The 24,939-nt window shown below is 31.6% G+C and overlaps 1 protein-coding gene across 25 annotated transcripts in view; it reads right to left on the bottom strand.

The window, feature by feature from the left end:
- LOC123554767 (muscleblind-like protein 3) overlaps positions 1 to 24,939 on the bottom strand; it is a 204,864-nt gene that overhangs the window by 18,938 nt on the left and 160,987 nt on the right. For 12 of the 25 annotated variants that reach the window (XR_008371638.1, XM_053547748.1, XM_053547746.1 and 9 more), the window contains 7 exons: positions 24,127 to 24,297; positions 17,936 to 17,977; positions 16,359 to 16,420; positions 13,161 to 13,245; positions 10,095 to 10,304; positions 6,454 to 6,699; positions 2,079 to 2,144 (listed from right to left, as the gene is read on the bottom strand). Coding sequence is in view for 24 of the 25 variants with exons in the window: in XM_053547748.1 (XP_053403723.1) it covers positions 2,079 to 2,144; positions 6,454 to 6,699; positions 10,095 to 10,304; positions 13,161 to 13,245; positions 16,359 to 16,420; positions 17,936 to 17,977; positions 24,127 to 24,297 (882 nt within the window). In the remaining variant the exon portion in view is untranslated. Of the gene's footprint in view, positions 1 to 2,078; positions 2,145 to 6,453; positions 6,700 to 10,094; positions 10,305 to 13,160; positions 13,246 to 16,357; positions 16,421 to 17,935; positions 17,978 to 24,126; positions 24,298 to 24,939 lie in introns of all 25 variants that reach the window. The other 13 variants (XM_045345091.2, XM_053547756.1, XM_045345094.2 and 10 more) reach the window with 13 other exon arrangements.

The following is a 24,939-nucleotide window of genomic DNA, read 5'->3' as shown; positions in this document are numbered from 1 at the left end:
CAAAAACATAAAAATGACAGCTTCATAAAATAGACATGAAGACAGTGTCCTTCAAATACAGACTGTATTTCTGTCTATCTATTTGTAAATTTTGTACATAATTTTGAGGCCCACTTGGAAGACTGGGCATGCCTAATAGTGTTGCCTCAATAAATAAAGTCATTATTATTATTATTAATATTATTATTACAGTGACTAATACTTTCAAAATGTAAGTATCAAGTTGAATGCTTTGAAATACATGCAAATGTGTATATATTTCCCAAAAACAAATCTAATCAGAAAAGTTTTACAAACTCACATAGTTATTAGCATTTGGTATCAAAGAAAAATAACTGATCAAAGGAAATGCAACTCTGCTTGGACCTCTTAGAGCAGAAATTTCAAAGAAACTGTATGTATTGCATTATTTAAGTTCAACATAGCTAAAACAGTCTAGTACCCTGCCCTATCATAAGTAAAAAAACAACAACCTGAACTGGGATCATATTGTGAAAAGTTTAATTACTTAAATATAATCTAGATTTTCCAACATTTTTCAGCAAACATCTCTTACATAGTTCTTAGTAGATGAATTTACTAACTGGCACTACAGACAAAAATACAACTAGCTCAAAAACTCTGAACTGGAATTTTTAGAAGCTGCCAAACAACGAAGACAGTGAGCATTTTCCAAATTTCAGGAGCAGGAATGTTGGGATTTCTAAAGTATAACATTTTAAAACTAAATGTTTCCATAAAAATGTATTAGAACTTTCTCTTCAATCAGCAGGTTTTCTTTGATCACCTTTCATTTGTTTTGTGATATAGACTGATACAATTCATTGTTTACCTTTGGTCGCTGTTGCACATGTAGCTTATATCAAAATTAGAGTAGGCACAGAACACCAGGTACTGCTTCTACTTTTAAGTGATTAGAATGTTATTTTATTTTTAGTCAAATGACATTCCTGTTTATTTCAAGCAATTTTTCATGAAAAAATTATGGTAAATTTATAATGAAATGTGAGTAGAGTAATACATCATGCAGTTCTGAATAGTAAAAGCATTACTTGATTATTAATAGATGAATTGATTGAAATTCAATAAATAAAATATTTAACTTCTGTTTTTCACAAATAAATTAACATATTTTAACTGGTGAAAAAAAATCTTAAAATTTTAACTTCACTAAAGAGCATTTCTATCTAATTTACATTACCAATTACATTACCAAAATAGTCATATATATATATGTAAGATGATTTTGGTAACATAATTAGTAAGGTAAAAAGATTTCTTCATAATCATTGATTGATTATAGAAAGCTGATGACTATGCAGTAATATGGTTAAGATTCATTAAATGAATGGGAACTACTTTCCAACTGTAAGATTTTGAGGACATGTAATGTAAATTACGCAAAAATATGATCAAGCAACAAAAAATGAAAAGGAAAAGCAATGATTCTTTTTATTCACACCAAATATCACTACACCACCATCAAATATTTAAGCTGTATACAAAGGTCAAATTAAAGAGTTAAACTCATATCACCAATATACACGTTGTGTAGTATTAAAGAATGAAATAAACTCTACAAGCAGAAAATAGAGCGGAGTAATACGTTTATACACAATATACGTTGTCATGTGACTGTGCAATTTCATCCTAAGCTGACTACATCTACATGCGAAAAGCATGATGGGAAAATTTTATTTTTGTTTTTCTTTAACTTTTTACTTTTTCTTTTCAAAAAGTAATTTTCTGAGACCTGTTACTGCCATATGCAAATACTACAATTTTGAAGTTTAAGCAATTTTTAAAGGCTGACTGAATTTTTTCAAAAATGTAGCTTTCTTTTCAATTTAAGGAAGAACATATCAAGTTTTTAATATGCATTTGTTTCATAATAAGCATTCTGTGTCTTAGTTAAACGACATAAAATTGCAAAATTTTGACAAGAATGTAAATGCAAATTGTATAATCATTTAAATTTAAGTCAAATTTCCCAAAACACAATTATGAAATAATTAATAACTGAAATGCACTGGAACAGGTCTTAGAAAATTTTAGAAATGATTTGAAGTTACAAGTACCAGCATAAGATCCTCGCTTGGGTCACGAGGTCGTTTCTTGCCCGTCAATACCTCGACCACTTGTGGCTAATTTTTTGAAAAAATTAGCAGAGATGTAGCACAACGTACGAATGTTTGTACAACATTGTCAAGGATGTTTGATTGGCCGTAATGTTGGCGATTTTGGCGGGAATTGGCGGCACATGACAACAGCAAGCACAGCAGCACAAGGCATTATGGGTAGTAGTGGTTGTGATGAAAATAAAAATAAAATAGCACCATCGGTAAAAAATGTTCAATCCAACATGCATAAGATATTAATTTTTATGATCTATCTCCATCCAATAGTTTTGGTACTGCGGTAATTTTGTATGCTGTAATGTAACTTCTCCCATAACGAGAAAAACTATAAATTGGTTATGTGTGTTTCATGCGAGAATGACTCTTTGTGGAAGTTAAAAATATTCTGCGTCCTCATAAGAAACGCTTTTTGTGAAGCCTTAACTTTTATAGAACAGCCAATAGACAACTACTGCACAGAGACCATTTTTGTTAATTTGTATTCAATTTTTTTTTTTTTTCGAAAGCAGTTCATGTGAAGCTTAGATTGTTAGTGGAAAATCTTGAAAAATTCGCAAGCAAATGGAGTACTAAAGACAGGAATCTACCAAATGAAAAATTTCACAGCAGTTTTGCACCTTTGCTATCCCAAATGCAGTCTAATCTCTGACATATTTACAAAGAGTTCATCCTAGCATGTTTATCAAGCTTCAGACAAAACTGAACATGCCGCTGTCCTTAGCAACAAGTACTTAGCAACAGTTACAAAAATGATATTCTAAAATGTAAAAGCTCAAATTATAACACTTTTGCTAAATGAATGATGGTTTGGAAAAATAGAAAAATAAAATCTATTCATAAAGCCAATTAGCTTGTACAATAGACTATGGATCAAATTCAACACCTAAGCATTGGCAAGAAATTTTAAAACTTGAGTGCAAAGGTCAAGGTTAAAATGTGTAAATATAGCTAAGAGGTCAGAGGAATAGATCAATTTTGTCCAAAAAAAGATGCAAAATATTTGAATTAAGACAACTCATTTGATTTTAGTGTAAAGCAAACAAAAGCTTTTTCCTGAAATGAAAAAAAGTTTGTCCTCATACTCCTGCAACAAAAATAATCTTTATTTCGGCTTAATTTTGAAGGGCAGGTCAAGAAGAAATTCAAAATGGCTGCCTCCATGCTGTTCAGCCAGTCACATGACACCATGTATCCAGGAAGTGCATCATTTGGAATGCCTTAGCTGTTTTTGTACAATTGTGGTACTGGTAGGTGGGGTTTTCCCTGCTGATACGTTAAAAGCTGTTCCTTGCAAGATTAGCATAATTCATCTAGGAGAAACTAATTCAAGCCAGTAAGCTGAACAATAAAAATCATCAAGATATATTAATGTAAACATTTTCAATGCATCTTTTGCAAATATACTGCTGATCAAATTTATTCAAACCTTTTCAAAAGAGGGAAATTGATTATATTTACAAGCTATATTATTTTATGAATAGTTCTTTTCATCTGTTTCATATAATGTATTTGAACACTCAAGTTTCATTTGAATTTATGCAAAACAAAATGTTTACATTAATATACCTTAGAAAACTGAGTATATTGAAATACAAGCAATATAATCGTGAGATAAATGTAAACATTGGTACATAATTTCATTAACAACTGTACAAAGCAAAAGACAAATTACTGCAGTCATATTTCATATTCTACAAGTACATAAAAACATTGCTACATAAATAGTAACAAGACCATGCGTAAGGTCCCAACTTGGCCTCTGAAACTTCTACAACAGGATTGGTATTTTTGTGGTCCCAGTACAACAAATATTTGAAACTTAATGCACCCCTGTAACATTTTTTTGTTTGCATATGTTTCCATTTGCTTGAAGTTCAACTGGCATTATGAAAACATGCCAAGTACATAGAAATACTGATCAATGTATGGACCATTTTGTAGTTCTTTTAACATGTACACGTGTTTCGTGTGTCAAGGAAGCAGGAGGCAAAAGGTTGAAGGTCAAGAAGGTGAATAGACAAGGCACTACTGCACTACCATAGGCAAAGTGATATTAAAAGCTCTTCTACAGTGTAAGAATAAATACAATATATCCAATCACCAGAAGTGTTACAAAATGAAACTAAGATGTAAAATTTCTAATTTCAAACTGAACGAAACACAATCATGATGCACACTTTGCATCAAAATGCACAAAAAAAAAATCCCACAATTTTAAAAACAAAATTTGACATATATATTTAGAAAGCTTCCTTTACATAATTGATTTATATCTTGAATGTCAATCTTCAAGCAGAGGCGTGTGTAAGCTGCTGAAGCTGTATAAGCAAGTGCTTCTACTGCCCCATTACCACAGGCCTTGACGTTATAAAATTTTACTTACAGCTCAAAAGCTCAAGTATTCTGATTGGTTAGATTTGAGAAATGAAATCATCTCTGACCAATCAGAAAAAATGAGACAAAATTTGAACGACAAAGTAACTTTTATAACATCAATGTCATAAAAGAATGAAACCGAATTCCCTATCATTTTGTTTCTCATTACAATGTTTAACAGGAAGGTTTTATAGGTAAAAGATAGGATATAACATACCATACCAAAACAGGGTGAAGACAAATAAAGTTTGTGAAGGAATACATGTAGACTGGGACAAGTTGTACCACTCAAAACACCTCTCAATAATAGCTAAACTAGCTGTGTAGTAGCAATGTATTACCATAGAAACTTGAGGAGTGTCACATTGAAATGATCCATTCAAAACTCTATTTGATTCAATTTTGAAAATTATACGTACAAAATGAGAACATTTAAAGTCTTAATTTCAACATTTTAAAATGAAAGTTTCTATGATATTTTTTTTTCATAAAATAAATCTCATAATACCTTCAGCTACTTCACTTGAAAAAGTTTTACTATATGATAAACTAAAAACTTTTAAACATAATATTATGTGAAAATCAGGTTTTTATGTTCAAGAAAAATATGAGAGAAAATTCATAAATATCTGAAACTATCTTGATTAGGTTTTTTTTTCTCAAGAAAACTATGAGAAAAGTTTCACAAACAATCATTGCTGATATTTCAGTTTACATAGCTGGAGCTATTATGAGATTTTCAGGTTGAAATTCAAAGAGAAAAGACTAAAAAACAGCAAAAAAATGTTGTGAAATCTGATGAAGCTAAAATGCATCACAATTTACTGGAGATCAAAAGAGAAAGACCGGTAATGAAATAAAATTTAAGAGGATTGGAATTGGAAGGTATTTTAGGAAAAAGAAATTCAGTTCAAAATGAAATAAAGAGATTGATCTGAAATAAATAATGAAATGAATACAGGACAGCTTTCAAGGGAGGAAAAACTGTGATACATTTTAAAGATGAAAGGGGTTTTTAAAGCCTCATTATACTGGATTGGTCTGCATTACTTTGTGCTGTAGTTACAAAAAAATTAAATTGCGAATATATATATATCACAATTGTTCTGTTGAACGGAATCACCTCTAAAGTGGGTTTTGAATAAGGATCACAGATTGTTTTCTGTGGAAGTCAAAATAAAAAGATTTTAGAATATAAGTTCATTTCACTGATTTTAAAAACTGATTAATTTATAAGGGCTTTAGAAAAGCTATCACAGTGCCTGTCATTTCAGTTTAATCAAAGCATAGCTAAATGGTAGCCTGATAATAAAGCAGGGCGAAGCATTAAGATTTGAGCTTCGCAAAATATCAGATACAATAAGCATATATTGCATCTAACTTTTAGTCATCTAGCAACAGGAGATTATCCAGTATAATGTTTTCCAGAAGTTAGCAGTGCAACTACGATTCTAAGATGGGTACCAAACATGGTTCAACTAAAATATCTGCCTAGAAATAAATTTCTGAGAATAAAGAAGTCTTCCAATTTTTTTTCTTCATTTTTTTTGCTTTTTGACATAACACGTAGCTGGGATGCATTGAAACATGTTTGGCAGTTCCCAGGTAAAAGCAGAAAGAATAGCTGCAAGTAAGTCTGAGTAAATCTAAAGAAAAGTGAAAGAGTTATTTGAACTAGTTTATATACACTTCATTTTTTGAAATTATTATTCAACTCACAAAATGTTTTCCTTTCCAAAGAACAGTAAGCTGTTTCAAACTATTAAATTTTTTAAAAAGTAACTGCAATATTATATTTGAAAAACTGTTTGCAATTTTTTTCAATACTGAAAAAAAACAGACTAACTCCCAGCTTTTAAGGAGAAAGAATAGAGTGAAGGCTGCAGTGAGAGGGTGGGTGGGGTAAATGACATGATGTCCGGTGGTCAGATTACCCTACCAAGGCTTGAGCCTGCGCTGCGGCAGCTGCGTTAGCTCGTTGCTGACAGGCCTTGATTTGCGCTTGAAGGTGAGGAGGAGGGTGAAAATAACGACACGAATCCCGTGTACATTTCCCTTTTATGTAATCCATACACACCGTTACGCAGTTTTCAGATGTGTCAACCGTAACATTATCAGGCGGGTGCGCGTAACGGCACTCGCTTGGTTGACGTGTGCAGGAACCACGCTGAAACTCACGACATACCTGTGACAAGAAAAAAAGGAATGAAGAAAGACAGTAAAGTTTCAGAAATTTGCAGTGGATTTTACAAAGGGAATTAAGTAATCTCCCTTTAAAGATCATCTGAAAAAAGTTCCTAAAGACTTCAATTATGGCTTAATTCTTCTTGTATGGAAAGTTGTTAAGACATGTTTTATGACCTTACATTTGATCCTGTGTCTTGTAGCTTTTTTTTAACTGACTGATCGATAAAGCACAATAATTTCCTTTTATTTGACAAATAAATATCTATATCACTTCTTGACATTATTTTTTGAGTAATTATGAAATTACTTCCAGCTCAGATTTCTAGTACTAAATGTGAAAAGGCTGTGTGATCTGGTACAGTCATATTTTAAAAGATTTTTATTCCCTGATAGAATTACTGAGTAATGGACTTCAACACACTATATTCACATTAAAACCATATTTCTGAAAGGAAATTCCAATTTTTTTCTTCAGCATTACATGACAGATAATCTGTTTAATGGACTTTCAGGAGATGAAAGCATTGTCTACCCAGCCAATATAGCTATTAGGCATTTGTATGTCATTTGTCTTGTGCATCAGAGAAGCCTATTTCCATATATCACTGATAAATGTCTCTACCACATTATAGCACAGAAACATGACAACAAACCATTGGGTCTGTCTGATTTATATTAACAACAACTTATTCTGTGGTATGCAGCTTAGCTTATGCAAATTTTCTCTTATCCCATCTAAATTTTAGACATTACTTCGTAGGTCAAAAGTGCAGTGCATTTCTGAAACTTTCATGTTGCTTTTGAATGAGTATCTTTGTTTTAACCACATTTCTATCATGTTTATGTGACTTGAAGCTTACCTGACAGCTATGTGGCTTTAAGTCTTCCTAATCTTATATTTATGCTTCAGGTCTGTCTAATGCTGTAAATAGCTTCAAGTCTGCTTAACAATTTATGTGGCTTATTTAACTGCCTTACAATTGTTTGGCTTCAAGTCTGCCACGCCACAATATGCAGCTTCAGTGCTGCTTAATTTAAGTTTGCCTAACATTCATGTGACTAAAAATTGTGCTTGCAATTACAGTTTCATGAGTAATATTTACATTGCATTAAGTCTGCCTAAACTCATTAATGTGGCTTCATGTCTGCCTGGTACTTTTGTGACTTAGTCTCCCTTACTATTTTTATTTTGCTTCATGTCTGTCTTACATTAATATTGCTTTTTTGTCTGCAAAACAACATAGATGTTGCTTCATGTCTGCAAAATAACATTTATTTGAAGTCTAAATAATATTTTTGTGTCTTCAAGTCCATCTAACATTAATATGAATAAAATTATTAAAATTTAAAATAACATTTAAGCCAAAACATATTTGTGTTGCTTCTTTGTCTAAACAATTATATGACTTCAAGTGTAAATGACATTTTTGTCCATCTAGCATTTATGTAACTTCTTTCTTTTCTTGTTTCTTTTTTATTTTGCCTAACCACATTTACGTAGCTTTGTCTCTAAACAAAATTTTCTAGCTTCATTTCTTGTGCTAACCATATCTTTATCTTAACTGAAGTCTTACACTTACATCATTCTGCATGTTGCTTTCCTTTACATTTCCTTTTTACATAATTATGAGGTATTTGTTATCTTTCTCTACAATTCATAAAAGCAAGATATAGGGAAAAAGTTGAGAACAGATGAAAAAGGGAAAGTGTACAATAATACCCACAGTTGTAACTGTCAGTATTAACACCCAAATCAGGAGTTCATGGTAATTTTCTTGAAGCAAGATCACAGAAAGTCCAAAACTGGTTCCAAAAATATAGAAAGAGATTTTGATAGAATCTGTTAAGACTCACTCAACAATAATTTCTTTGAAAACAAGGTTGGCCTACATGTGGGTGTTAATTAAGACAGTGTGATATCTTGCTATGCAGTGTTAGAATACTTTAAGCATTTATATAAAGCAATTGCAAAAAAGCCGCTTTTTTATCAAGGGTGAAACGTCAAAGCTGGTACTCTTGTAAAAAAAAAATTCCTACATGTAGATATTTCTGTTACTAAATTCAATTCGCAAACACAGTTTTGCCTGTTTGGTAATTTGACAACAAAACTATATTTTGTGGACTTTCACAGGACAAATATAACCACATAACGCATTCTAGTTTACAGCACTAATGTTGACTAATCACTAGCAAGGTTTTAAATGGACTATACTGGCTGAAGTTAATATAGCAGGTGCCAATATATGTTTTTCTAATGCACATTTTGCGATACATAAATGCTTTAAATAGTCTAACAGGACCAGTAAACATCTTTTTGTATGCTGCCTAACTGTAAGTTACCACTTAATGCTTGAAACACAGAATGATTAAAAGCATTCCTCCATTTTTTCTGTTTTTTTCCTCTCCAATTTTTCCAACAAGGTCAACCAAAATATTCATCAAATAATCAAATTAATTCTGACCTAATTCATAGTTAGGTTTAACTCACAGTTAGGCAGAAACAAACAATTTAGCAACTTTCACACAAAGCACATTTTTTTTTTGTCTTTTGACAATCTATAATTTTCTTTTTCATATTTACTCCTTTGGCATTATAAGATGTATCTGATACAATTTCATAGTAAGAAAATAAAGGAAGAAAAGTGAAAATAAAGCAAAATTTTCTGTGCACCTTAAAAATTCTGCAGCTATTGCTACTTTTGCAAAGGGATTCGAATTTCCTCACCATTACAAACAACAGACATACTACATCTAAGTTACACCCAAACAATTTGTGGTATTTTTGACACTTTCACTATCCCGACTATAAAAATCTTCTCCCTTTTTGTCAAACTTTCTTACATGTAAAGTTTTGAAAAAGAACTTAAATGAAAGGCGAGGGTCGCTGGAAATTTATGCAAAAGTTCAAGGTCGTTATGTGTTACGAAAAAGGTACAATTAAAATTTTCTTAATTTACAAAAAAAATCTTTATAGGTCATGCCCGATGTAGTATGCAATATTCCAGAAAACAGTAAGCAAATATCTTGTCACCATGGCACTACCATGGAAACAGTAACATGTATACATTGGTGACACCATGGTGATAAACTAAGATCCAGTATAAATAAATCTGTCTTTAAAATATATAATATAAAAGGACATAAAGAAACTAATTTATCACAATGCATGTGTATAAAACGAAAGCAACAGTTCAACATTAGAAAACACATTGGCTTATCAACAGCTTTCACTTAGCCTTAATCAACACATACTACTGCATTGCCATAGCAACAGTTTTGTTCAAGTAATGCTGCAAAAAATAATTTGAAATATTTATTTGTTCTATGTAGACACTACTTATCATTTAAACAAGTTCTTTATTACTGTTACCATGGCAACGACTTTTGACCTACCTCTAGTCTGTCTGGCCTTGCCAACTTTGCCGTAGGAACACTGGAAAACGCAGTTGGAATGACTCCAGATGGATGCTGGGAAACTAAGGAAGGAGACTCTCCGTTTGTTTGTGCACCGGTAACTGCAATAGTCTGGATGCCGGCACTGAGATATGGGTTAAATGCAACAGCGGAAGTCGGTGTTGGGGTTCCTCCAATATAGGGATGTGCCTGTAAAGTCATATGGTAATTAGATTTTTTTAAAGGTTTTCCTGTTTTCACAGTATTAATGCATTGTGCATATTTAGGTATGAACTATATTGAGAAGTATAGCAAAATTTGAGAGGGAACTGAAATTTAGATTCATGAAGGAAAATAATGCTACACAGTTAACAATTTATCTGGAGAACCCCCTACCCCCTGTATAATATCTTTCATTGAATACATTATACAATGCCAAAAAACAAAAAGATAATTAAGGTAAACAGAGATCTAATAATATGTAGCATCATTTCATCTTCAGCTTGAAAAAAGCAAATGCAAAGCTGTCCTTCAAATGCCTTAAGTGTCAAATAAGCTGACCCAAAGGCAAAGTGCAACACTGAAGCAACTTCTATAAAATTATGCAAAGCTGTATATTATATGCAGTGCTAAAATACATACATTAAGCCTATCTTTATATGGTGTTCATATGGTGCTGATAATTAAGAGTTTATGTTAAAACTATGTTTCTTACTATATGATGACAGGATCAAACTCATATAATTTACTTTACTTAACAAATTAGGTTTGACTTTCTTTTAATGAATGATGGTGTTGTGTCAAAATTTAGGTAAAATATAGTTTGAATGGTGATGATTTAGTGACCTCTCCTTATATATATTCAACGTAATTGGTCTACTGTGTGAAGATATTTCAAACTACAGTGATCCATTTTACTTTTATGGAGGGTGATAATCGAAATTTGGAAATACTCAATAAGTTTTCATTTATATTTCAGGTCAAGCTGTCGAATAATGGTAGACTGAATTTGAGATAAAACCTTGTTTGAGATGAAATCAAGATCAGATTACAATAATTCAAAATATGTACATCTCAAAACTGAAAAAAATGGATTTACAGCATGTTACTCAGCCAATGAATACTTAACATAAAATCAAATCCAAAGAAACTTAAAGCTGTCAAAAGTTCCAAGTTTTATCCTGGGTGATTGAGGTCAGATCATTCTTAGGAATATGTAACTATTACAGATGTTTTGTTCCTAATTTTTCTGATACTGCTGAACCAATTATAACATTTAAAAATGAATGTGCTTACTGCCAATGGTCCAGTATCCACATGGCAGCTCTTGGTTATTTAAAAGGGTCTTTTACTTGTTCTACTTGTACACTGATGCCAGTGGTAAAGGTAAAGGAGCATGTCTGACAGTGAAATGAACAACAAAGTTATCAAATTTAATTGGGGGTGTTTATAGAAGGGTATATGGTATTTGGACTTTCTGCCATCTTTTTTAATGTATATTTTATTTAAACACAATAAATACAAACAGACAGGACAAGACGTCAAACACCAGAAAAAGTTTTTATTTATTTATTTTGATCAACCGGTTTCGGAGTATCCTACTCCTTCATCAGGATAAAAACACGCAGATTTTTATTATATATATTATATTTTATTTAGAACAATTTATGAAGTGAAATGATTAGCTCAAAAATTAAATTATTCAATTTACAGTTTCTTCAATTAAATAGAACAATTAAATCACCTGATGTAAAATTATTGTCTAATGATTTATTCTTATACATTTATTAAGTACAGATTTAATGAGGTTTAAGTTTTGTGACTTTTGATAAGGTATTCATAGTTATAATCACATCTTTATATCTGATTTTAGTATGTAAGACATAATGTATAGTAATAAAATTCATGTACGGTATATTATATGTGTATTATTGATATTTCAGAAGTGAATAAATGAAATAAATAGGATACATTTTCTACTTGACTACTGTGCTTTCTATCAGTTCAGTATGTAGCAAAATTCACACAAATTATAGCATGTTTTGCAAGGTCTTCACAAAATGTGTGCTTATATGAAGCTTACCAACATAGTTTTTTCTTTTTCATATCATTCATTAATCGAGGAATGAACAGGAAATTGTTGTTATCTGTTCTTTGAATTCATTGAGTTATGACAATTTTCTGTTCAGCCCTTGAAATTTAGTATCTATAAGTCAGTATAAACCATTCTTTTTTCTTGCACATGTCTTATCTATGCATAAAACACACATTTTTTGTCAAGACTTTACACAAATGTGCTTAGCAAAACATTTGGCATATATAAACCAGAAAAGCAAATATATGTCATCTTGCAATTAACAGCCACAAAAAAACACATGCCTTCCTCATAGCTTTGAGCTATACAGCAAACTGCAAGTTCTTGTGTATACCAAATATAGAGTTTGTCTGACAAACAGAAATTTAATGAACAGCCATTTTGTAAGTCAAAAAGTAACTTGCAGCCCCATCCAGCCCTATTCCATTGAAATACGATAAAATTTTGTATTTTTAAGCTTTTTTTATGGAAAATGTATACAGACACAGCATCATAAAATATCATTCTGACAAAATGGCTGGCATTATGCTGTTGATTTTCTAGCATTATTTCAAATTTATAGACTTTTTTCTTCTTTCACAAAATTTGAGAATTTAAGAACTAGCTAGAAAACTTAACACACATGGCTTGAGTATTTTTTATATTATTTACGTTTAAATATTTGCAAAAAATTTCTAACCTCTCTTTAAAAATTTCAATAACGGCTAGTTACATCAAGTTCTGTGAAAGTATTTCAAACTAAAATTTACTTTAAATAGAAATTTCTTGAATAAAAAATCATATCGCCAAAACAAGAAATACTACTTACCCATACAGCTTTTACTCTATTACTTAAATTTTTTTGAAAGTTAAGTGCCATGAAATACAACTGAAAAATTCATTCCTAAATAATTGTTTTTGTCATTATATGTATCAAGCAAGCCATGCGTGTTACACGTTTTGAATGTGAGAGAGAAAAGATTACCACTAACCAACATAGGGGGGTATTGCCCGGCACTCGGCACAACCGTAGGAGGGATAGCCATGGCCGTCTTGTTGGCACCAGCCTCAAACATCAAAAATAAAGAAAAACATGCAAACCAATTAGTATTCTTTAATCTGCGGTTTCTTAGATCCCTCCATTGTAACATATAAACATTTCTCTAAACAAAGGTTTATAACAACTTTTTCCTTTCAAAAGACTTTCAAATTTTGCCTTATGTACCTATTGGTCATACACTAGCATTTCCACAGTGAACAAGGTTATGACAGAGTATTAAAAATATTGAATAAAAAGCACATGAATGGTTAAAATCTGAACAATAGAATTTTAATAACCTGCGAAAAACTTTAAAAAAAAAAAATCTTTTATAGGAAATGTATAGAGATATTCTCATCTTCTTAAAATTGTCAAGCTGATATTAGACTTAAAAATTAAATTTGGTAAATATCATCAAACTGTTCATTCTGCAAATTTCAATACATTTTTAAAGCTGTTCCTTTAATCATAGGAGCTATATTTTAAAATGATGCACAAAACATAATCAACTAATAGCAAAATTTCAGCATTTTTTATATAAAAATTTGTGCAGGTATATAAAATTAAAATAGAAAATAAATAGTAAAAAACAAGTCTGACAAAATGAATGTAATCAAGTTTGAAAGGAAACACCTTTGTAGTGAGATTTTTAAAATCATTTCTCATTACCAAAAAAAATGGATGTTGACACTAGGTACAGTTTTAACATTGTTAGTTTATTCCCGAATCTAAAACTATCCTAAAGTTCAACAAAAATTATTAAAAGTGTTGAATTTGATGGTTTCCATTATACTGAATTGATGCTTTACCAAGCCTGCAACATTTTTGTTAATGTCGTGTTGAGCGACCTGTGATTTTCCACTTTTTTATTTTACATTACATCAATATTCTTTGGAAAATGAGAAAAGATAGAACATGGAGAGATCTAAGTATATAAAAAGCTAAAACACAGACAGGTGCTTATGGAATCTTTGGTTAGCAAATATTCAAGAAAACAACCATAAGTGCTTGTACTCTCACATAAATCCATGGGACAACCCTCATATAACCGCACTAAAGCACTCGCAACTATTTGAGTATTTGTTATTATACTTAAACAGAATTTATGATTCAAACTTTAATAATCAGCATACTGAAAAAAAATAATAATTTTTGTCTCAGCACACTAGTTTCAATCTGAAACAATGATGAAATTGTTCAACCATTCTTTAGTGAAATTATATGAGAGTTACTTCCCTTGGATTAAAAAAAACACACACAGAAAGGTATCTAAGATATGCTTCATAATAATAAAACAAGATGTTAGCCAACCCATGCCGAGACAAAAAAGGTGTAATCTAGTTCAAAAGCTCTTTTCATATCAATTTCTTCAGCTATAACAGAAATATATAGTATTTTTTTAGAGCCAGGTATGATTTTGACAAATGATTCAAATGTGGTATTTTCAGCTTCATTTCATCTAAATCTGTCAGAGAACTTCTGTCGAGAATTTTATCCCCATCAAATCATTTTTGCTACAAAGCAAAAACTTAATAAAGCAGCCAATCTTTTCATCAACAACATTTGATTACTGTCTAGTCTAAACTGCCTTTTATAAAATCACAAGAATTTTCCACAGACGGCTGAAATTCAAAACAAAATTCATAATTTGGTCGCAAAAATAAATTGCCTTATGGTGCTACGAGTGCCGCCTTTGGGACAAAACTGAAAATACTCTACGTTACATCAACCAATAATTAAAACAGGCAATGAAGGTTCACGTTTTCGATTGTTAGACTTCAGCTAATTATACAATCTGCACAAAATGCATATAAAACACATCCTTCTCCTTGATTATAATGGATATGGAAGTATTATGGTAAAATATTATAATGCTATTGAAACGGACAATATTATTATATAAAACAAGTCATGTGTGCAAGGAAGCTAACTGAAATGTAAGAGGCCTTGTGGTGTCATTTTTTTTTTAAGTCTAAAAAACATCGAGCATAAAATTAATTGTCACTGAATAATTTAAAACCCAATGTCATTTTGCTATTGTTGCATTCAACTGTTATTTAGAGATAATAGCTAAAGGAATAAAACTAGCCTAATTTGTGGTATAATGAGTCCTGTATACATATGGATATAATTTGTACAGGTTAAACTTTGCATGCAAAATAAATAAGGATGTTCATTTCATATTTTCAAATGTCCTTAAAAATAACTAGTTTTATGTTAACCCAACCAACAACATAATCTTGTTCATTTCTTAAATATGCCACAATAATCTTGAAACCAATTACACTTTTATAATGTGGTTTCTTTAAGAAAATTCTGCAAAAAAATGCTGATTTCTTCATGTTGGTAAGGTTAAGATAAAATGACTATTTTTTTTTTTGAAAGTTCATTTTCCATACATAATAAACATATATACATGTTAAGGATGCAGTATTAAAACACAGGATGTTTTTAATAAGAAGACTAAAAGTTTTGGGTTATGCAGAAAGTTAACTAAACAACACAGAAGTATAAAAATGTGAAAATCTAAAACTTAGTTTAAAAAGAAAACCATTGAAATACTTCAACCAGAGAGGGAAAATGGACAGCATTAGAAATTTTCTGAATTTCAAACTGATTGAAGTTCTATTTCCATACTGTATCCCATATTATTTTCTAACCAAAAGGACACCTCATCAACCAAAATACATCCCTTTCAACCAAAAGACAACCATATAAACCCAAATGAACCAAACAATTCAGAAAACATGACTGAGTACATAAATTAAGTCTGTGCATGGTGTTATAAATCCTATACTCTAGCGTAACACAACATACAAAACTAAAGACACACCATCTATTTAATTAAAAGCCAATGTATAATAAAAATGTATTAAAGGATGTCCAAGCTTTTGATTCTTCAAACACACAACATAAAAGCAACATACAAGGAAGCGTCTGAAATGTATGTGAATTACCTCCCTTTAATGTAGAAATATGAGTGTATTCATACAGGAATTATTCTTTCTATTCTGGACAAATATTTTATTCCCAGAAAAAAATATAAGGATGTTTTTTTTCCTGTTAAAGGGAGGTAATTACTTTTTCTATATATGCAAAAGAACAGTATCTCTTGTGTGTATAGTAGACTGGTTTACTGAAGGTATTCACCTCTGGTCTGGCTCTCTGGAACTGTTGGGGAACCGCTGGGCTACTGTATGCAACATTGTTGTTCTGAAACCCAAATCACTGCATGTAACTAAATATAGAATACTGTAAAATCATCGCCAAGACTTCATGGTCAAGCTCTAATAGAGCTGTCATACTCATGAAATGCAATAATTTTACGGTATGACCTGAAACTTTCTGCCAAAGTTAAAACACTGAAATAACAATCACACATGTTAAATATTCAAACACAGTTTATAACTGATTGCTATCTTTAGTTAAAATGTTCATTTATTTCTTTGCTGAAACTTTTTCAAAAGTCCTTCATAAAACCTTGAATATTGCAACAGAAAATTTCAGGAGCAAATGAATGAAGCCTTATAATGAGCTTATCATGCACTAAACAGACACAAAAGAAAGCGCTGACAATATTTCACCCTGGTATACCCTGCTGCAATCCTGAAGGCTATATCTTACCACCTAAACTGCATACTAAGTATTACTGCAAATTTCAAAATAGTTATAGTATTTCAATAACTTTAGAACAAAATTTGCTCATAAAATGTCTTTGTTAATGAGCACCAGCTTCACTGACAATTGCAAATTGCAGACTGTTTACCAGGGTGACTATAGGGACATTATGGATGAGCACAATTGCGCATGTTTAAGCAAAATGAAAAGCTCAATTAACATTATGAGAAAAGCTTTATTAAGTACTTAACTTTAAAATGATCAAAGACAGCTTAAATGAGCATTGTTAATGATAAAATTGATTGCCTGCCTATTCTATTAATTTTAATTAAAGTCAAAACATCTGGACTGGATTTAAACAATTGAGATAACAAAATTACAGTACTTTCCACTATGAGGACAGTAAACCAAGAACAACATGCTTTCAAGAAATTTATCAAAAGTTTGGTAAAAAGAAAGTGAGGTTCCACTAACTAGAATATTCAACTGAAAATAAAACAAAATAAAATAAGCAAGAAACCACAACAAATCCCAACTTCAAATAAATCTAAAAGTATGTGTCCATCAAAAGAAAAAAAATGTGACTGTAAATCAAAATTTTAAGAAATGAAAATGGAATTACTTGAATTTCAAAAAATAAATACAAAAAAGAATAAGGACATTCTGAACCAAAGACTCTGCTGTAGGTACACACTTTCCGATTAAATCAAATTAATACTTTTCTACTTTTGAAAGTTCCTGTGCAACCCAATCACCCAATAAAGTCTTTCCTGCAATCTACTTTCACAACATAATATACCAAATAATTTATCAGATTATTGTGTCTATTTAACACACTTTCCTCACAAAATATATTGCCTTCTAAACACTGTCAACAGAAATTTAGACTTCTGGCTGAGGCACATACACAGCACCTGACCATATGCCTAAAATAGATGTTTCAGGTGTTTAATATAATTTATGCTTGTTTTTTGCTTCCTTTTTTTTTTTTTTTTACTTTAATGTATGTCTAAATGCACTTTTGGAACCAGGGATGACAACAATAATCTGAATGAAAAGACTTCCAAGTTAATTTAGACTGTTCCACAACAAGATGCACTTCTGTCCTACCTGTCGTAAAGGGGCACTTAACTCTGTCGCAGGTCTTGGCTGCTGAGAACAATACAAAATGTTTAAGCCACATGATGACATGCATGTTTAAGCAATGATAAATGAGTTCTGAAACCTTCCTGTTACTTTCTTTGACATATGAACTGTTTAAGTGAAATTAACATATTTTTCAACAGAAGTTATTTGATGATTTGTGTTCCTGGGATTCAGTCCATTACTATACATACCTACAACTCAAATCAACAGAGGCCGCACAAAAATCATTTCTTTGGTAAAATGCTTGCAGAAAACATCGCATTTTGTCTCAGCCAATCAGCAAAACTACCCATGTACTGTTTTAAGGTCTGTATAGTTGTATTAATAATACTTTTCCACTCTGTTAAGCCTTACCATTTAACCTTTACCCTGCTGAATTTCTAAAATGGACTGGTCCATCACTCAATAATTGCACAGACCTGCAGGCTGATCTTGGTCTGCTCTGGTGGCAAAAGCAAACGACTTGCTGCCACCAAGTTTAAGTTTAATATCTCTTAAAATTAGTTATGCTGACCAGGAACACAGGAAGGTTTCATTGAAAAGAGATATACATATTGGCCGGACTTGACTACATGCATTTTGATCCTAGGTAAAATAAAATGCTGGTCTACTTTTACCATTTCATTATTCAAGTTATTCAATACATACACTGAATGCCTGAGAAATCAGTCATGCTTCAGCTATGTTTTTCAATCACCATCTTCAAACCTGACATATCAAAGGACCAAAATTACATGTAGTCATTTGGAGGGCTGTTACAATTTTTAACTTTAGATAGTACATATCTACTGAAGCAACTTAAAAAGACATAAAAAGCATGTAATCATGTACATCTCATCTGAAAAGAAAACACAAACTATTAATGCTGCACAAGTTTCAAACATACATTACATGCATACATACACTATTTTCAAGTGCATATGAACTGCTGTTATAGTAAACAAAGGACTTCCTACTATTTATAGATTCAATCAGACTGCGAGACATTGGCCAACTCCTTTTATACTATATATAGATAAAAAAATTAATTCAAAGCAACAAAGCCCTGAAGCTTTTTTCTCAGGAACATTAATCTAGATGAATTTTCATAACATCTCCACAGGGGATCCTATAACCTTTCTTTTTTTCAAGAAAAAGTAACAGAAATTGATTGATTTCTTTGAAATATGACCATCTTTTGTGCAAAGATAATTATATAACATTCAACCTTTACACTTTGATCAATCTTAGCAAAAGGTGAGTGACACATGCTGGTGGCACATAATTATCTTTGAAGAAAAAATTACGGCAATTCTTGCCAGCAATTATGACAAGCACCAAACTTATTAAGGTATGGCAGAGAAGGATAAACATTTGCTCTTGAGGTTTATTACTGAAAAAACAACCACTTAGAATCTGAACCTTACTTTATTCTCCATAACCTTTACTGACTTTATTCCCCATAATTTAAGTTGAATTCTTTAGCATGCAGAATTGCACAAGGATGAAGCCTGCTTAATTGTTCTGTTTTAATTCAGTGGATCTGATCTGAAAGCTTTCTGGAATCCACTACCCTGATGGAGGTATACACAGATGCAACAAAAAGTGGGGTTCAAACCAAACACCTTTGTCACTAATCCATCCCTCCCTTTTGATCTGAGACCCAAAGTGAAAATTCCACAGGACCAGATTTTTAGAAGCTTTGTAATTTTTTATACCAAGCGCTACTTACACTGACTAAGTAGCTGCAATATAAATGCCCCACAGCATGAAGAGATTAACTATTTTCCAGCAAAAAATGATTCCTGTCTATTTAAAAGTGCTGTTTTATAAGGGGAACAACTACTGCTTGACTGTAACTCAACATTTTAGGGGAGGCAACTTATGACAAAAAACTGGCACAGACTTTTAAATAAATTGAATCAATTAATCTAAATGAAGGAATCAGTTTGCCCTAATATCTCTGTAACAAAATGACAGTGTAATCTTGATGAATCATTTCCCTAAATTTTATAGCAAATTCTTGATAAGATAGGATAAATAACATAAATTTATTACAAAAACACCACTACAAAATACTTGGATACCATGAGTCAATAAAATATATTTCAATTAAACAACCAGCTGTATGCTTAAGTATTTCATGGAATTTATTATGTCTGCAGCACATTTCTGTTGCATCTCCAACAAACATTTGCTATTTTAAGTGATTAGACATTATTTAACTTGAGCACTTTTAGGTAAACAATTGATGCGTTTTTGCAATGCTTGAAAATACTAGAGTCAGTTAAAATCTGTGGCAACAACAGAAGCATCCGGACAGATGACATTATTATTGGCCATGTTTAGAAATAATGACTCTGTCTAAGTCAAAATCAGATCTGCATCTTCAACACTTCATTGACTGTCAAACAGTAACTACTTGTTTTTAATTCCATCTAACTCAAAGCATTCTTTTTTCTAATATAAAAGAAACAAAAAACTGGTTAGAAAGCCAAAAGTAGTCACCTAAAATTTTCCTGGAACATATAAACAAATTCGTAAAAATTCCCAAAGGTCACCTTCTCAAAAGGTTGGCACAATATGTTACCAAGAAATGTTCTTTCAATGTAGTCTGTCTGTACTTGTTCCAGTATTTTGGTATTAAATGAACAGAGGCCAGTGCAGTCAAAACTTCAGAACATATTCCATAAGTTCAGACTGTAATTACATTTCAATCAAGTACTGCATTCCCAGAATTCCTTGGGGTTTTCAGCAGGTGAGAAAAGACACCAGGAAAAGAATATCAAACAAATTTATGGTATATCTAGAAACTGAAACTTTCAAAATATTGTTTTTGTGGGTGTTCTACATTTCAATGATGAGTGAGCCAAGCCAAATGTTCTCTGAAATTGTTTCAGGATGAGGTATAAGTTTGTGTTCAGAAGTTCTATTTGCACTACCAAAAGGCAGTCTGTAACCCTTTAATATTTTTTGTAGTCAATTAAATTTTTCATTTCAGAACCAGTTCCTACTGGCTTTGAAACATTCAAACTATTTATAGGTATAAGAAATATCTGCCATATACTGCATCTTGTTATTTGATAAGTAATAAATTTACAGAAAAAAAACCTTTGTTTTAATAATTTATAAATCTGCTCTTTATAAATCCCTCCAATAAATAGCAAAAGCCTGACATACACTTCTGTCATTTCTGATACTGTCAGGGGTTCGGATGATAATAAATGGAGAAAAAATAAATTAAAAAATAATTTGTACATTTTCTGAAAGCAGTAAAGGTGACCTGCTGCATGATGTGCATGAACATTGCAATATGATTTATTAACAAAATAACCATAAACCTATCAATTCAATGTCACTAATTCCAAGAAATTATTTTTTCAGAGCTAGCTAGTGTCAACAAAACAAGAGCTGTCGGAGGACAGCAACGCTCGACTATTCAACAGCCTTGTTGATTGAATGAATACGAAAGTCGAAAAAGGGGCATAACTTAAAAAAAGCAAAATAGGGTTATGGAACCTGCATAGTGCTTATCAGCTCATGACAGTGGACAAGTGTGTGAAGTTTCAATCCATTCCCATTTGTGGGTACTGAGATACCAGCTTACATATAAGAATTTAACTAAAACCCCTAAGTTTAAAAAGGGACATAATTTTGTAAAATGCAAAGTTGAGTTATTGACCCTTTGCACTGCATGTCATATCATGACAGTGAACAAGTGTGTGACGTTTCAATCTTTTCCCATTAGTGGATACTGAGATACCAGCTTACATACAAAAACTTAACCAAAAATTTCAATGTTGAAAAAGGGGCATAATTTTGTAAAACAGAAAAATAAAGTTATGGGACCTGCTTTGTGCATGTCAGATCATGACAGTTAACAAGTGTGTGAAGTTTCAATCCATTCCAATTAGTGAGTACTAAGATACCAGCTTACATACAAAACCTTAACCAAAAAATTCTAAGTCAAAAAAGGGGCATAATTTTGTAAAAAAGCAAAATAGAGTTATGGAACCTGTGCAATGTAAGTCAGTTTATCACAGTGAATAAGTGTGTGAAGTTTCAATCCATTCCCACAAGTGGTTACTGAGATACCAGCTTACATACAAAACCTTAACCAAAAATTTCTAAGTCAAAAAAGGGGCATAATTTTGTAAAAAAGCAAAACAGAGTTATGGAACCTGTGCAATGTAAGTCAGTTTATCACAGTGAATAAGTGTGTGAAGTTTCAATCCATTCCCACAAGTGGTTGCTGAGATACCAGCTTACATACAAAAACTTAACCAAATCGGGACGCCGACGCGGACGCCGACGCAGACGCGGACGCCGACGCATGGGCGAGTCCAATAGCTCTACTATTCTATGAATAGTCGAGCTAAAAAATGGTGAGAGGGTTTACTAATTGTTTTTTCCTTAATGAAATATGACTGGAAACATTATCAAACAATTTTTTTCCGAGAGTAACATAGAATGGTAAAAGATCTCAATTAATTGCAAGGCCTTCCTTATCATTTTTTCCTCCTAATGAAATATGATAGATGCCTTCTGTCATACGATCAACCTACTATCTTTTTTCTTCCTCAAATATGATGCCAGAAATATCCTGTATGTCAATATACAGAATCATTCAATAAGCCCCGAGATAAGAAAATGTCAAATTTTACTTGCAAAACACAAGACAAAACTGTATAATCAGATTGGAATAACCAAATTTGTCCAAATCTGTCTGGCAGAAACTGACAAAATGAATTGCAAATGAGAGACAAAAATGCATAAATGTCCTAACTCTAACTTTCAAAAGATATTCTGTAATGCAGTTCTGCAACAAAAGGATCAAATAATATTTTCTTCCGCTGTTGGATTGGTCTAACCTCTTATGACTAAACTATGTTATTTTGTAGATTGCAAGGAAACTTTATGAAGAATTTTTATCTCTAAAAGAAATTGATGTTTTCCATGAGAAGTAGTTGCATTTTGGCACCGATAAGAGAAAATGTTTTGTCTTCCCTCTAAAAGTCATCAATAACATTTCTTCCCATAATTTACAAAATTCTTCAAAGATTATAAAGACAGTACCATTTTCAATTACAAATTGCAGTATACTGATTAATTTAAATAAGATACTGCATGCGGCATCAAAATTGATGTTCTGTCTGTAATTTAGGTTAGATGGTTTCTCGAGAATCATATACATTGAACTGAAATTATTTGATAATGCAAATGATCTGAAAGCGGCAAAACAATGCATTATTTTACACAACAGTGTGCAGGCATTGAGCAAAAGCCATGAACCATTTGAGGGGAAGAGAATAAAACAGTTCTTGCTTTCAAATGGTTCCATAATGATCTTAAAACGCATAATGTAAATAAAATTCTAACTACACATTAAAGGCAGCGTGTGTAATTTCAGCAAAGTACAGTCAAGCTACAGGAGTTGCTTTTAACTACACAAAGCCATTCATACAGCCTTTCTCTCGAGTTTTGAAGACTTTGGTCAAATATTTCCTAAATATTAATTTACATCAACCTTTCCTGCATATCTGACCAATAAATAATTTACATAGAAAAGTAAGAAGAGGATAATATAATTTTCTGTCATACCAACAGGATGTGTTACAATGCCTTTTTATATGAGGTCTTTTGCCATGCACAGAATTATTAATTTAGTTAAAGGTTTCTAAAATTCATCAATGCTTGCTTCAGAATCACAGCAAACAGTCTTTTCATTTCCACAGTTAAAACTAAACTTCTGAAAATTCAATCTAAACAAGAATTAAAGTTTTGAAAAATTACCCTCCAGTGTAGATAAAATACTGAACCTGAACTTTGAGCTAAGCTAAAAAAAGCCCAAATATTGTAACAAGTGAATCTGTAGTTATGAGATGTTACAGTTAAGACTTGAGTAACCTAACAATTACATGTAAAACAAGCGGGCATTGTTTTCTTTTTAAAAGCTACTGATTCTAGATCTAAGACAGTTAGTAAAGACCTAATATACCTAAAGCTTGTATTCAACACAGTTCACAAGTCATCCTCCGACTCAAAAAACAATTCTTGGTAAAGCAAGTTCCTCAAAGACTAAGTTCCCTTATCATCAACATATATGATGGATGCATAACAAAAACACACAATCCAAAATATGTTCTAGTGTTGTTGTTCTATATTTAGATACTTACAATTGGAATAAGACCGGGCATCATGCCTTGGTTCATGGCTGCTTGTTGAGCCGCTTGTAGCTGAAGATTCTTCAATATCAAGTTATTTCTACCATTCTGTAGCAACTGTTCTCGTAAATGTTGGGGCGGGTGTAAGTATTTACATGGTGGCTCTTTTCTTTGACATTTACCCTGAAAAAAAAAGAAATTTAAAATTATGCCATTAATTTTGAAAACTATGTCAAAATACTATTTTTATAAAAATACCTTTGCAGTGACATATATCATTAAAATACAGCAATATTTTAAATGTTCCTAAATAATAAATTCTATAATTGCCTTGATATTCTATCCTGAAAATTAACATAGCATAATAGTACAAAGTCTTTGTTTTAATATTAATATTGGCCTGAAACTAGAGCACAATACTAAAGCATTTTCCTTGACATTTTATCCTACAATCGGAGCATACTATTGTAACTGTTAAATCCAACTTTTCCATAACAACAGTTTTTAACTTATTTCTCTTTTCAGCAAATTTTACTCTCAATTTTTTCGAAATTTAAACATGCCTTTCATTTTGTGAATGGACTTTTACATAGCTTTCAAAGCTTAAAAGCAGAATTTCCAAACACCTCCTAAATTGTGATTTTTGCCTGAATTTTACAATGGGTAACTAAAATTGACAAAAGATATTTTAAAAATTCAAAAACACAACCATCATTGGGAGACATTTAGAATGGTGTATATTTAATGGAATCAAGCTGAAATTCACAAACAACCCTGTTACAGACTAGGTGGATGAAACAAAACATACTATTTAAAAACAACAGT

This window comes from Mercenaria mercenaria, chromosome 7 (assembly GCF_021730395.1).
Source record: "Mercenaria mercenaria strain notata chromosome 7, MADL_Memer_1, whole genome shotgun sequence".
Taxonomy (NCBI): Eukaryota; Metazoa; Mollusca; class Bivalvia; order Venerida; family Veneridae; genus Mercenaria; species Mercenaria mercenaria.
The sequence above is the reverse complement of the archived record's forward strand: the minus strand, read 5'-3'. Positions and strand labels throughout refer to the sequence as shown.